Source organism: Actinia tenebrosa, unplaced genomic scaffold, assembly GCF_029948245.1.
Source record: "Actinia tenebrosa isolate PJP-AT-01 unplaced genomic scaffold, QUT_ActTen_1.0 PGA_scaffold5__44_contigs__length_20552954, whole genome shotgun sequence".
Lineage (NCBI taxonomy): Eukaryota > Metazoa > Cnidaria > Anthozoa > Actiniaria > Actiniidae > Actinia > Actinia tenebrosa.
The window spans coordinates 16,418,452-16,432,640 of record NW_028292582.1 but is presented as its reverse complement, the minus strand read 5'-3'; the positions used below and the strand labels follow the sequence as shown (position 1 = coordinate 16,432,640).

Genomic DNA, 14,189 nt, shown 5'->3' with positions numbered 1-14,189 from the left:
CTTTTTCCCTTCTTGGGCGGCGAGAAGGAGGGAGACCATGGGCAGATCAAGGATTTTCTTAAAGAGGGGTGTACTGCTTACGTTCAAGGGGCCATCCACTTTTTAAAGACGCCGGGGGTGGGGAGTTGCAACCCCCACATCCCTCCCCCTGGATCCATACCTGGAGATATATGTGTTAGCAAGGGCGTTAGATCCACTCAAATAAGAGAAAATGTATGGGAATATTTTCGTATAAAATTACCTATATCTTTTCTTTTTTGCGGATATGAATCGTGAGAACGTTAAAACTGTTGAAACCTTTAGCAAAGCCGAACACTTGAAAAATGAATGCTTTTCCATCTTTCCCAAGCTATAAAGTTATTTCACATTGGTCATTTGTTTCTTAGCAAGTCCCAGTTGGTTATTATGAATATGTACATGTTTCAATCTATTTCAAAGTAATTCGAAACTGCAAATACGAATATAACTATGTAAATTCAGGGTCCTGGAAAACTGGGAAAAAGGGTTTTATGACTGGGACTGGGATTCGCCAACCAAAAAAAAATGGGATTGAGATTTGAGCAAAACATAAACTGTGGGACTGGGATTTGATCAAAATGGGCGCAAGACCCTCTAAATTAAAACAAGCCTCTTCAAGAAAGGAATTTTTTCTAACTTTCAGTGATAGACTTAATTCCACTCGGTCGGATTCTGCTTTCCATCATGTTGGCCTTTTCTTTCCACCCCTTCTTTTGTTTCTAGTGCCATTGTTTGTTGGCCAACGAATTTGTAAACGGATACTTCTGACATCCCGGTGATCGTAAAATCAAAAACCACTGTGTTGTTCATTCTCACACCTCCTGCGTGCTTCATCTTTTGCCAATCAGAAAAGATATATTATTGTTGTGATAACTGCATTATTCATTCTTTGAGGAACCTTTAGTTTCTTAGCAAAGTTAAATTACTATATGTGTGCATTGGTCAGCATTTGACACTGAATAATCCTTTCTGTTGTTGCAAATCACATTGAAGTATTTCTACGTTTCTTATTGGTGGCATTACACAAAACAACTGTCATAAATATTCCCTGGGGTTTACACTATCACGCTTCTACCGCAGCGCAAGGCCCTTGTTTTCATGCTCTGGAATGTTAAACAATGGGTAAACAGTGATCTCTATTCATTTGAGAGTCATTAAAATGAGCATCAGAAGTAAGTGCAAATTAGTTCTATCTTTAAACATTGGATGCTGGCGATCCGTCGAACTACAATTCGAAGGTCCAATGTTTTTATAAAGTTTTTATAAAGCGGATTTCTATGGTGTGTTTTGCTAAAGACAGATACAAACTTATATGGCGCAAAAATCATCTTCAACCTCCGAGCTTACAATTGATGTGACATGCACTCCAAGAAACAGAGCAAACTTGAGGCGACTCAAAACAAGTAGCATACAGAGCTTTCAACGATGGGAAAAAGAAAATGAATTGCTTTATGCTATGATAGAGGATGAGAGTGCTTGGTTATTGAGTTTATTTCCAGACGCTTTCATCACTCCAGAATTATTTTTCTACGCTTTGGAAGATGGGGTTATTCTGTGTCTCCTTGCAAACTTTATCCAAGAAATGGCTGAGATTTATGGGGCAAGAACTGGAAAAAGTGTACCAGGGAAAAAGTTTATTTTCCACAACTTCAAGAAGGGAACCAGGGAGTCAAAGTTGTTTCACTCGCGCGAAAATGTCGATAAGTTTCTGACGTGGTGCCGGTGGCATGGTATTCCTGAAGCCATTTTATTCGAATCCAATGATGCGGTTCTGGTAGACGAGTGCAGAACCGGAGGTCGAGAAATTGTGATCTGTTTAATGGAAATTGCACGGAGGTCTTCGCAATACGAAGTAGAAGTCCCTCAGATGATTAAGCTAGAACGAGAAATAGAGGAAGAGGAGCTGTTTGAAGATTATGCTGAAGAGCAACATGTTCTACTACCTTTAGCAACTTTAAATACGGAGACAACACGAGGAGATAGGAGCCCAATAGACTCGGATTCAGGTGTTGAATCAGTGTTTGAAGAAGGAGATCCAGTCAGCCCACGTTTATCGGAATTCGTAGCTGATGAGGCTAAAATCGTACTTAAAAGCAAGAGTATTAATAAGTTTGAAGTAGAAAAAAAGCCACAAAGAGTCGTACAAAAGGAGGAAAGGCACTCAATACTTGAGACAGAGCTTGACAGAAAGGTGAGAATTATTCATTAAATATTATATTGTCTTACGTGCTCTGAATGTGAATCATCTATAATAAATTGCAACGTATCTTAGTTTAGATACATGTTTACTGGAAGAGTCTTGAACTCTATTCCAAATTGTAATTAAATATCTGTGGAATTTCTATTTTCTTATAATAATCTTTATGCAAGGAAAAAGTTAATGATAAAAGTTGCTGTCAGACGAGAATCTGATATATCACAGATATCAAAACTTGCTCAAGATCGCTATCGCACTATGAAATGCCTCATTATGAAAGCTAACGGTTGGTTGCATCAAAACAAATAGCCTTGTTTAATAGTCGTACAAGTTCAAATATCTTAACATAGCAGGCTGACAAGCGATGTTGCATGATTTTGTTGCAATGTGTGTCACCCCGATTAAAATTTGTTGCTTGCAATGTTGCATGCAAGTTGCACCGTGTGTCAGCACCTTAAAGCTTATATCAAATAATTTTATGTATACAATCTTATTAATCTTCAAGTGTTATTTATTATCAGCTATTTTTGGACAGAAAGGTTTATTTGTTATCAGCTAATTTTGGACAGATCGTTTATGTCGGGGCTTAGTATTCGTCAGATTCCTCATTTTCTGAAAACCAAAGAGCATTTATTTATCATTATCTTGTTCTTAGTAAGTTGAGGTCTACAGATCATTATTATTTATTGAAATGGTTGCCAAAACACTTAATTCAAAAACATCAGTGGGTTCAAAATGCAGCTGCACGTTTAGTATCATGCGGTCACAAATTTGATCATATGACTCCCATTCTCTTTCACTTACACTGGCTGCCTGTTGAACGACGAATTGATTACATGTTTAGAATATGAGTGGTCGTTTTGTATTGATAGATATAGATCTATATCTCCGATACAAAATGACCACCAATTTTCTAAATTATTTCTAAAACTCAGTGTGCTATACGTTCCAGTTGAATAGGCAAGAGTTCTGTAAACGTTCCAGTTTGGTGATCAAGAGTTCTCTGTGTTTTCCGGTTCAGTGAGCACTAATTATTCATCACCACAATCAGCCCCGATTTCCCCTGGGTCCGAAATCGAAACTGCCCCCGGGCTTTTTAGATTGTCAAGTTTCTTTATCGGGTATAAAGAACCACGCACGTGATGGATTTGAAGGACCTGATATGTCTAAGCTAAATGCTCATTAATTGTTCATGAGTTTTAGAACTAACTTTCAAGGCTATGAATGGCTGTGCTCCCTCATATCTTAGTGAACTGGTAAAGCCGTGTGTACCAGCTCGTCAACTGAGATCACAATCATCCAATCTTTTAACCAAAGTGTCTTTCAAACTTAAACTATATGGTTAAAGAGAATTCTCAAATGCTGCACCAGAACTATGGAATTCCCTTTCTGCACATTATGAGGTCATGCAGAGATAATTCCGAGTTTTATGCGCGAGCTTTACATGTAAAGCCTCCTTTTTAAGAAGGCTTAGTCTTGATATTTTGAAGAAGGCTGAGGCCTGGTTTTAGGCCTAGGGCAAACGTTGAACTTTCCATGCACCAAACTCATTAAAAACAATGGATATCAGGTGATAATGAGGCGGCATTCTTTGATGTAATTAAGTTTGGTGCATGGAAAGTTTGACGTTTGCCCTTAGTCTTCAAAGTTTTTATGTTGTTGAACTCTTGAAGATATTGACGCTATATAAAATATCATTACCATCATTATAATTAAAGATAATTACCCCAGCAATCCCAGGACGTGTTGGAAGGGGGACAGTATTGACTTTGAAAGGTTCCCTTTTTGTTACCCTTTAAAAAAAACTTTGGTTTTTATGAGACATTCAAATGAATGTTTCTGATAAGGACTTTTAAGGGAGATTTAATAATTTATGGAACTAAAAGGGAAGGAGAAATGATGTTTTTCACTCATATTAATATCATTTGTTTCAATTTCTCACCATCCTTTTAATAGGTTTGTAATATTGCACAAGAATACAATATAAAAATTGTTCATAGACTGAAAGAAGGAAAATATATCATACTTGGAAAAACTATGTTTGTAAGGGTAAGTAGATATAACATATTATCGTTCAATAAATTATTGTTTCACAATTTTTCTGGGAGTTTGACAACTTTTCTGGGATTGAGATTTCAGTAGCTGTACTATCTACATACAGACATTTAAAAGCATATGAATATAAAAAGATATCAGAAATTATGGGATATTAGTATTTTTACACAAGTGACAAGTTTAAATTCAGCATGTTCATTGGTCACAATTTTTTATATCTTATCCTGCTTTATTCACCTACAAGTGAATATATCACCCATCATGCACAAAACTGTTTGTCGAATTGTAGCTCTAGCAGAGAGAAATGAAATTTGTGGGGAAAAAAAGAAGAAAAAAACCCTCTTCATTATTTATTAAATTCACTTGTGTTAAAAATACTAAAACAATGATCCAAACTTTGTATACATGTAGGCAAGTGCCTGAAGATTAGCGTCCAGTGTGGTTTTTTAAAGTTTAGATCGAATAAGGTGTAAAACTGCTGCCAATTTAAAACAGTAATCAGTCCAATATTGACCGGTTGAGCACTAAAACAACTAGAGGAAGCATCCTCGAACTCTTTCAGTATAACTGAGGAACCTTAGTCTTGCAAAGATACAGTGATCATTTCTTGGTAACTAGTCATGACACCCCCTTGTCATGACTTTCCCATCCATCATGACACCCCCATGTATACCATGAGGCCCCTATATATTCTGTACTACCATGACACCCCCAGTATAAACCATGACACCCCTAATCTTTGTTAACACTCATTTAATAAGAAGTTTAACAATTTGAGTTATATTTCATAGTATAAATATGTGTCAACATTCACAGAAGTAACAAATTTAATAGGCCTTTTGCAACAACAGGTCTTGTGACTCTACCCCCCATAAAAAGAGACGTTGTGTCAAAACGAACTCCAGAAATCAAAAGAGCGCCTCAATATTAGTAAGAATTCAGGCAAAGTTTTAGCTTATAATGTTGATTATAGTAGAAATGGCATTAGATATAAAATTGAATATTTTATAAGGATTTGTATAGCCTGCATAGCCCAGCATTTCTACGTTCCTGAAGAGGACGGGGACGGGAACTGGGAGAAAATGGGGAGAGAGGAAGGAGAAGGGAACTGGAAAGCCTGGCTGCGCAAGCTAGGATTTGTATGAGAAAATGTGCTGGATGGCATAGCTTGCCCCTGTATCTTGGTGAATCTCACTCTCTTGGTTGATTTTCCTTAGCGTTACTGCATTTTTAAGGGATTATTAATAAAATGTATTTACTTACTTTTGTTTATACTTTAATCATTATTATGAGCAGAGAGGTTTGATTCTAAATGTGCCTGTTACCTCTCTCAACTACTGTATATACTTGCACATATAAGCGCATAAACACAAAACTGTAATAGAATGTAATATATACCTCCAGCATTCCAATTAAATTATTAATTCATGGAAGGAGGGTAACAGGTTGGTTAGCCAATGGTTATTAAGTGTTACTGTGTTTATTATCTATATATTTTTTATATTATAAATTCTTAAATATAAATATAAATATTTCATGTTATATTATTTTATGGGCTTTCTTTTTCTCTTTTTTTCTTCATTTTGTGTCCCCAATTAGTTATTATTATTGTTATTATTCTCTAGAAAGTTTGAGGTAAAAATATTAAATTCTTGAAAAGTTATGGGAAAATTTAAATGTGATAAAATACCAGAACAGAATATAGGTATTGTCAGCCATCATATTTTAATACAACATAACACATTTTTGCCTGGTCTAGTTTCTATTTCTGAATAGTAAAAGTGGCCATATTTATTTGTACATATTAAGTCATTTAAATTTGTATATGATAGTTAATGAATTGAAGGACATGAATTAATCATTTTTAACATGTTACCTTTACATAGATGTTGAATGACCATCTGTTAGTAAGGATTGGAGGTGGCTGGGATACCCTAGACCATTATGTTATGACTCATGCTTCAAAGTCAACAGGTAGGAGCTCTTTGAAATCTTAATAATAATAGAATCTTTAAAACCCACACCCTCAAAGCACAACAGCTAGAAAGAATAATGCTTAATGAACCAAGAGCCGGTTTGGCAGTTTTTAAGTAATAGAAGATTTTTAATTAGCTAGTTGGTTCAGTTTGTTTCCCAAAACAAAATCATGTCAAATGTTATGCATGTTTATTGTAAGATAACAGTAAGATATGCAAGAGGTTTAAATTGACTTTTTTACCTTGTGCATGTAAATGCTTACCCACGTGCACTTCAGATCATGATTGTGTCATTTCCTAGAGTATCATTTCTTTATTACTGAAACAAATAATCTTAGTCTCAAGAGAATAAAAAGGTTTTTGAAATCAGAAAACATTACACTTGTAGTGAAGAATATACACGATTAAGCCGTGAAAGTAGGCTTTATTCAAGTAAACCATGTGCTTACACAAACATGGCCGTCGTTACAAAACGTGAGATTCCGCTGACCTAAGGCAGGCACTTACACAGGTAACCCAACAAGTAGTAATTACTAAAGAGTGTTTTTGTTAATGTTTGGTACATTAATCACTATTATCAGTACATTCACCCCTTCCTAAAGATTAAGCCTATCAATGGGATGACTTCCCCGTTGAGAGCGTCTCAGTACTATGGGGGCCTGTTTACTTTCATGGGTAGTTCCGTGATTGGCACCATTGTCAGGTAAGAGTGCTTCAGCGGGCGGCGTTGTTGCAGGTTGGACTTCAGCCGGTTGGGGTGTGGCAGATTGTGCTTCAGCTGGTGTTGGTTGCACAGGTGAGACTTCACTTATCGGCTGACCTCGGGGAGCGAGACTTCTCGTAGACACTGTTGTCTCCCGCCCATCAGGGTAGCGAACATGAGCATAATGTGGGTTCGCCTGGAGCAGGTCAACCTCATCGACGAGGGGGTCCATTTTGCTGTTTCGAACGTTACGCTTGATGTATACAGGACCAGGTACAGACAGCCAAGTAGGGATGGAGCTGCCAGTAGAGGACCGACGAGAGAAGCCCAGAAAACGCTCATGAGGCGTCTCGTTCGTTGCAGTACACAGCAGAGAACGGATTGAGTGTAAGACATCAGGGAGGACATCTTGCCAGTACTCTGCTGGGAGGGTTTTGGACTTCAGGCAAGCTGTAACAGCCTGCCAGACAGTGCCATTGTATTTCTCCACCTGTCCATTCCCGGCGGGGTTGTAACTTGTAGTGCGGCTCATCGCAATACCTTTGCTAGTCAGGAACTCTCGTAGCTCTCGACTCATGAATGATGCTCCCCTGTCTGAATGCACATAGGCCGGCATGCCAAAAAGAGAAAACAGCGTGGTAAGACACCTCACAACGGTGGGAGTGGATACATCAGGACATGGGAAGACAAACGGAAAACGAGAATACTCATCAATGATGTTTAGAAAGTACCTGTTCTTGTTGTTGGAGGGTAGAGGGCCTTTAAAGTCAATGTTTATTCTTTCAAATGGCTGGGTAGCCTTAATGAGATGAGCTTCTTCTGGCCGGTAGAACTTGGGCTTACACTCACAGCAGACAGGGCAGGCGCTTACTGTTTTCTTGACTTCTTCTATAGTGAAAACGGTAAGTTTTTCGTTCGAACATAATGCCAGAGTCTGGTAACGCCTGGATGACATAGTGATTCATGAAGCTTGTAGAGGGAATCGTGAGTAGTCGTAGCACAGCTGGCTCGGGACAAGGTGTCTGGTGCCATATTCTCTTTACCGGGTCTGTAGACTATGTCAAAGCTGTAACAACTGAGCTCGATTCTCCAACGCATTATCTTGTCATTCTTGATCTTCCCTTTCTGTCGTTGGTTAAACATGTAAGAAACTGATTGTTGGTCAGTTTTTAGAGTGAAGTGGCGACCGGTGAGAAAATGTCTCCAGTGTCTTACAGATTCAACGATAGCTTGAGCCTCCTTCTCGACAGCAGAGTGCTTTAGCTCACTTCCTTGCAAAGTACGCGAAAAGAAGGCCACTGGTCTCCCATTCTGGTTGAGAGTGGCTGCCAGTGCTACTTCCGAAGCATCTGTCTCAACTTCAAAGGGGATACTTTCATCTATGGCTGAAACAATGGCTTCTGCGATGATCTTCTTTATTCCTTGAAATGCCTCTTTGGCTTCCTGAGGCAATGGAAAGGATTTACAGCTTGTGATGGGCTTTATTCGATCAGAGAAATTTGGTACCCATTGCGAGTAATAGGAGAAAAGTCCAAGACATCTGTTGAGGGATCTTGAATTGTGTGGCAGAGGAAGCTCTTTCAAGGGCCGTAACCTTTCAGGATCAGGACTAATGGTACCTTCTTCAATGACGTAACCAAGTAAAGGAAGACGGCGCGTGGAGAAGACACTCTTGCTATCGTTGAACTTAAGATTGGCATTTCGTGCAGCATCCATGAAGGATTTCAATTTGATGTCATGATCAGACTGATCCTTTCCACAGATAGTTATGTTATCCAGGTAGGGAAATACTCCTTTCAGATTATGGTCTTCGACTAGTCTCATCATTTCTCTTTGGAAGCATGCTACCCCGTTGGTTACTCCAAAAGGTAACCGGGTAAACTGATAGAGTCTGCCCTTAGCTTCAAAGGCAGTGTAAGGCTTGTCTTCGTTTTTCAACGGTATCTGGTGGTAGGCACTTTGCAGGTCAAGGGTACTGAAAACTCTAAACTGAGCGATTTCGTTGATAGTGTCACTGATTCTTGGCAATGGGAATGCATCAAGCTGTGTGAATCGGTTGATGGTCTGTGAGTAATCTATAGCCAGACGTTTCTTGTGGTTCTCGTCTTTAGTTACAACTACTTGGGCTCGCCACGGAGACTGACTGGGTTCAATGATGCCTTCCTTTTGCAATCGATCCACTTCTCCACTGATGAATGTGAGATCTTCTGCACTGTAGCGTCTGGATTTAGCAGCAACTGGATGACAATCTGATGTAAGGTTTGCAAAGGGTGAGGGCGGGTCGATGTTTAACATAGTTAGGCCGCAGACAGATAGGGGTGGCTTTGTTCCACCATACTCAAACGTGACGTGGTCATGTTGAGACTGGAAGTCAAGTCCCAAAATGAGATCAGAGCATAGGCCGGGCATTATTGACAGGCGAAATTCCTCATAGCTGTGTCCTTGGTAGTTAAGGTTGACGGTGCAGAATCCCTCGGTTTTTGTACATAATGCTGATGCCGCCATGGACACTGTACTAGAAGAAGGATTAACAGGAATAGCAGCTGCTTCTACTAAACTTGGGTGAATATAGCTTTCGCTGCTACCACTATCAAAGAGCGCCTTCACATTCCATCCTGAATTGACTATGACAGTAGCAGATGAGGCCTTAAGAGCTTGCGGGGTCCCAACTGAGGCAAGTGATGGTGGCCAGAGGGCCGCAGAGACGTCACCAGGCTTTGACGGTTTCCCTCGACAGACTTGTGCAAAATGCCCCTTCTTCTGACATTTATGGCACACAGCCTCACGAGCTGGGCATTTGGCACGGGGATGCTTAGTATTTCCACAGAAGAAACATTTGGGACCACCGGTCGTCAGTGTTGAAGCTAAGAGATTGGGGTCAGGTTGAGATGACGCTGGCGATGTGGTTTCAGGTGACACACCTACGGCTGCAGCATTGAATGGCTGAGAAACTGCGTAGCTTTCAGAACTTCGCATGGCAGAATCAAGAGCTCTAGCTTGATCGAACATTGTCTTTAGATCAAGAGTTTTATTCTCCAAAAGCCGCTGACGAATTTGATTTGATTGCAACCCAGTAATGAAGGCATCCCGGACGTTCTCTTCACAGTATTTAGCAGCCGTAACAGATTGGAAATTACATTCCTTGCTGAGCACCTTTAGAGCTTGTAAATACTGGTCCAGTGTCTCTCCAGGCTGTTGTCGTCGAGTTGCAAGAACGTGTCTCGCGTAAATTTCGTTAGTTGGTCTAACGTAAACATTTTGAAGCGATTGCATAGCGGATTCGTAGCTTGGATATCCTTCGATGTACTCAAAGACTGCAGGTGAAACGAAATTGGTTAACACTCCGAATTTATTGAGACCTTCATCGGGCAGCACTGAGAGAAAATTCTCGAAAGTTCGTTTCCAGTGTATCCACGCTTTGGATGCTCCAGTATCACTTGGATCGACGCCGAAACGTTCAGGACGTAAAACTTTATCCATTTTTGGTTACTTGAATAAATTGTAGTGAAAAATATACACGATTAAGCCGTGAAAGTAGGCTTTATTCAAGTAAACCATGTGCTTACACAAACATGGCCGTCGTTACAAAACGTGAGATTCCGCTGACCTAAGGCAGGCACTTACACAGGTAACCCAACAAGTAGTAATTACTAAAGAGTGTTTTTGTTAATGTTTGGTACATTAATCACTATTATCAGTACAACACTCTCCATTCTTAACTCATGAATACACAAAGCATACAAAGAAGTTGTTGTGAGTGGGCTAAATTCTTCAATGTGTCACTTAACTTGGTCACTAAGCTAAGCTTAAGATTTAGCAGATCGATAGATAAACAATATAAAATTGTTTTAAGTCATCTAGTTGCTTGATATACATCATGCATTACAGAAATTATGTGCCAGGACATAGCTAGGGAGGGTTTGATTGAGGGGTACTGGAACACCCCCCTTCCCCCCTGAAAACTGAAAATTTGAGAGTGATATGTGCAATATTTTGGGGGTAAAATCTTTTTGAAAGCGGTATGATTTACAAATGAATGTATGGTTTTGTGCCAAAGACCTGCCACAAAACCATACATTTCTTTGTCATTTATATAGTGTTTTTGAAAAACATTTACTCTAAAATATTGAACCTATATATTGCTCTCAAATTTTCAGTAGTTACTAAATAAGATTTTGATTTCTGGAGTCGGTTTGCTTGTAGCTTGAAATTTATTTAATGCTAATGATGTAAAAATTTCGATAAAGATTTGCCTATATATAGGGTGTTGGTGAAGTTGTTGGTGGGTAGACATTCGCCATAGTTATTGGAGCGGAATGGTTTGGAAACTGCATAGAACAAAGCTATTGTTTTGCGTTTGATGTTGAACCGTACCATTACGTGATACTAAGGGTGCACAATGAACCAAAGCAAGTATGGCTGAAAATACTCATTTCCGTATTATTCTCATGTATGAACATTTTGAATGTGAAATCTTTCATTCGATGACCACAAACTATGCGGATAAATATTTCCGCGCAGATACAGTTAAGGTACTAGATGATAAATAAGAAAGCATGTAAGAAGGCAATTTCCTTTTAGATAAACAATAATTTGTATTAATCATATAGGATTAATTAACAAATAATAAGTATTTTAGAACGCTTTTTAGGGTTAAAAACTTCTATATTCCCGAACAAACTTCTATGAACAAACGGAGCAACTTTTCCTTTTCTGTGCACTGTCAACGTCACATCACAATGGATAAAGTCAAACAAAAACATAGAACAATGGGTTTCCCAACCATTCCGCTCAATTAACTATGACATTCGCATAATAATTGCTCAGGACACATGTGGTTTACAAATTATGGGGAATCGTGGAGAATTTGAGAATAATGTATTAAACTAAAAATTGTAGAGAAAGAGCTAGCCCTTTTCATTGTTTCATGAAGCTAGAATGATTAAGCATATTCATTGACATTTTCTGTAATTATTTAATTTTTCCCAAGAGAGTGAAATAACGAAAGACACAGATCTTTCGTTGAATTATATAATCCAACTTGGCCACTGTGAAAACCATCAATTATATTCAATTGTGTAAAAATACTAATGATTAATGTTGCAGTTTTGGTATATTATGAACTGAATCTGACAAAAGGACACACCATATTTTGGTCATGCAGCTCTAAAACCACTGTTCAGGACATCTCAAAAAAGGTTCAGTACATTACAGAAAATGTATTTGCATGGTGGCTTACGAAGAAATGTTTGAAATTTACTTTAAACTTACTCAAATATTCTTTCTCTTTCTGATTCTGTTTCATTTTATATTTGGATATCAAATGATCATGTATTTTCAACATTGTCTGATAAGCCTCCTATTTATTCTAGGGGTTTTGGGGACGCCTTGCAGAAAATTTTGAAATCTACGGAAATGCAATTTCCATATTAACTTTCTTTATCATATAATGATTATCCATAAAATACCTATATATTTCTCCTTTTCGAAAAACTGATATTTTCACATATTTTACCATGTGTATTAGGCTATTAGTTTATGAATAAAAACTTTTTAGAATAAAGAAAAGCTTGTTAAGTTAATTTTATGGATAATTATATAATAAGCAGAATATTACATGGGCACTTGGAGATATGAAATTTATCTTCTCGTGTTGAAAATCTCTCACTCGTTCGCTGCACTCACTCATGAGAGATCTTTTCAACACTCTAAGATAAATTTCGTATCTCGGTGTGCCCATGTAATATCCTCTATATATTTTATAAAAGGCTAGCTTGATATTTTTTTCACTGAAGTAGATTTTCTCAATATTTTTTTAAGTTGTTATACCTTGCTCAATATTGTTTTAGATTCCCCCCCCCCCCCCATTCCCCTCCCCTACTCCCCTACTCCACCAATCAAAAATCTATTGGTCCAAATTGCCCATCCCTACTGACTTGCTAGCTCAGCAGTGTGATCAACTTTTGGTTGTGGTTTTATTCTTCCTATGCATCTTCATTTATATTCCCTTCCAAACGATCCTTCCAGTTAAAATTGTTTCTCAAGTCTTTACAGTGAAAAAAACAACAAAAGAAACGAAGCTATTTAACTGGAAAAACCAGTTTAGCGAGACTATGATGAATGGTAGCTATAAATAACAAACCATCGTTTCCCATGTGCTTCTTTGTCAAAATGACAGCGTCCTTGACAGCTATTGTTTTTTGTGGCTTTTGATTGGTTTTTCGAAGGCAGACAACACCCGCGGGTGTATGAGTGTTCCTGGGCAAGATCTTCGATCGTTCTAGAAGGAGTTTTAAAAGCTGTATCGTCTCGCCCTTCAAATTTTACGAAGATTTTAAGGAGCAGGATTCGATAAATTGAAAGTTACTCCCTTTTCCAAAGGTAGTGTTTTCATAAAAAAGGTAAAGTTAAACTTTTTATGACTTTTTTTAATATTTCTTAAACGTTTTTAAGTTGCATGATAGCTGATGGACGCAGACGTCGTTTTTCACCTAAGCTTAATATGGAAGTCTGTTCTCGAGGGGCAGGTTAAATCTTCATAGTAAACTATCGGTTGTGCATTAAGTATTTGTGTTGTACTCGCACTGCTGGATAGATGAGAGACTTTTCTTATTCCTATTTTATGTGTTCGTTGAACGTGAAATAAGCTTAACTGGATTTCGTTTGTCACGACAAAAACAATGTCAACTCCCCATCTCAAAACTATTTGGGTGTGTAAACCTAAAACGCCGTTTGTATTAAGACTTATAATGACAATATTAAAGGTAACGTAGGCCCGGTTATTATGGTGTTATACCGTTTTTAAAGAAATTCGGCTAGAAGGTCATATTAAACCTCTGTCAAAGGAGAGCTTTGTTCTGATAAATCCATACTTAATTTATACCAACTTGCATGCAGATGCAGCAGCATGCATGATTTTCTTTTGTACGTATAGTTGCTTTGACAGTCCCGTTTCTTTCGCTTTGGATATTAGAATATCAAAGGAATGACATCTTCGTACTGTACAATGTTTCGCTAAATTATTTATTTTTCTTTCAAAAGAATTATTAAGAATAGTTATGTTATATATAAATACCTAAATATATTTATGAATGAAATATATACTCTCATTGCTGTTCAGGAATATCAACGAAACGTAACAATAAACTGATGTTGCGATTTTTTATTTACTTTCTTTTGTTTTAAATCTTTACTAATATTATATATTCATTAATGCTTTCATGCCCCTAAAAAAATTTTT

General features: G+C 37.9%; 1 protein-coding gene across 1 annotated transcript in view; it reads left to right on the top strand.

Annotated features, from left to right (window-relative positions):
• Positions 1–1,113: 1,113 nt before the first annotated feature.
• Positions 1,114–14,189, top strand: part of LOC116292168 (uncharacterized) — a 29,118-nt gene continuing 16,042 nt past the window's right edge. Inside the window, exons 1-3 of the mRNA XM_031699431.2 lie at positions 1,114–2,209; positions 4,172–4,264; positions 6,157–6,244. Of these exons, the coding sequence (XP_031555291.2) occupies positions 1,331–2,209; positions 4,172–4,264; positions 6,157–6,244 (1,060 nt within the window). The 5' untranslated portion in view covers positions 1,114–1,330. The remainder of the gene's footprint in view (positions 2,210–4,171; positions 4,265–6,156; positions 6,245–14,189) is intronic.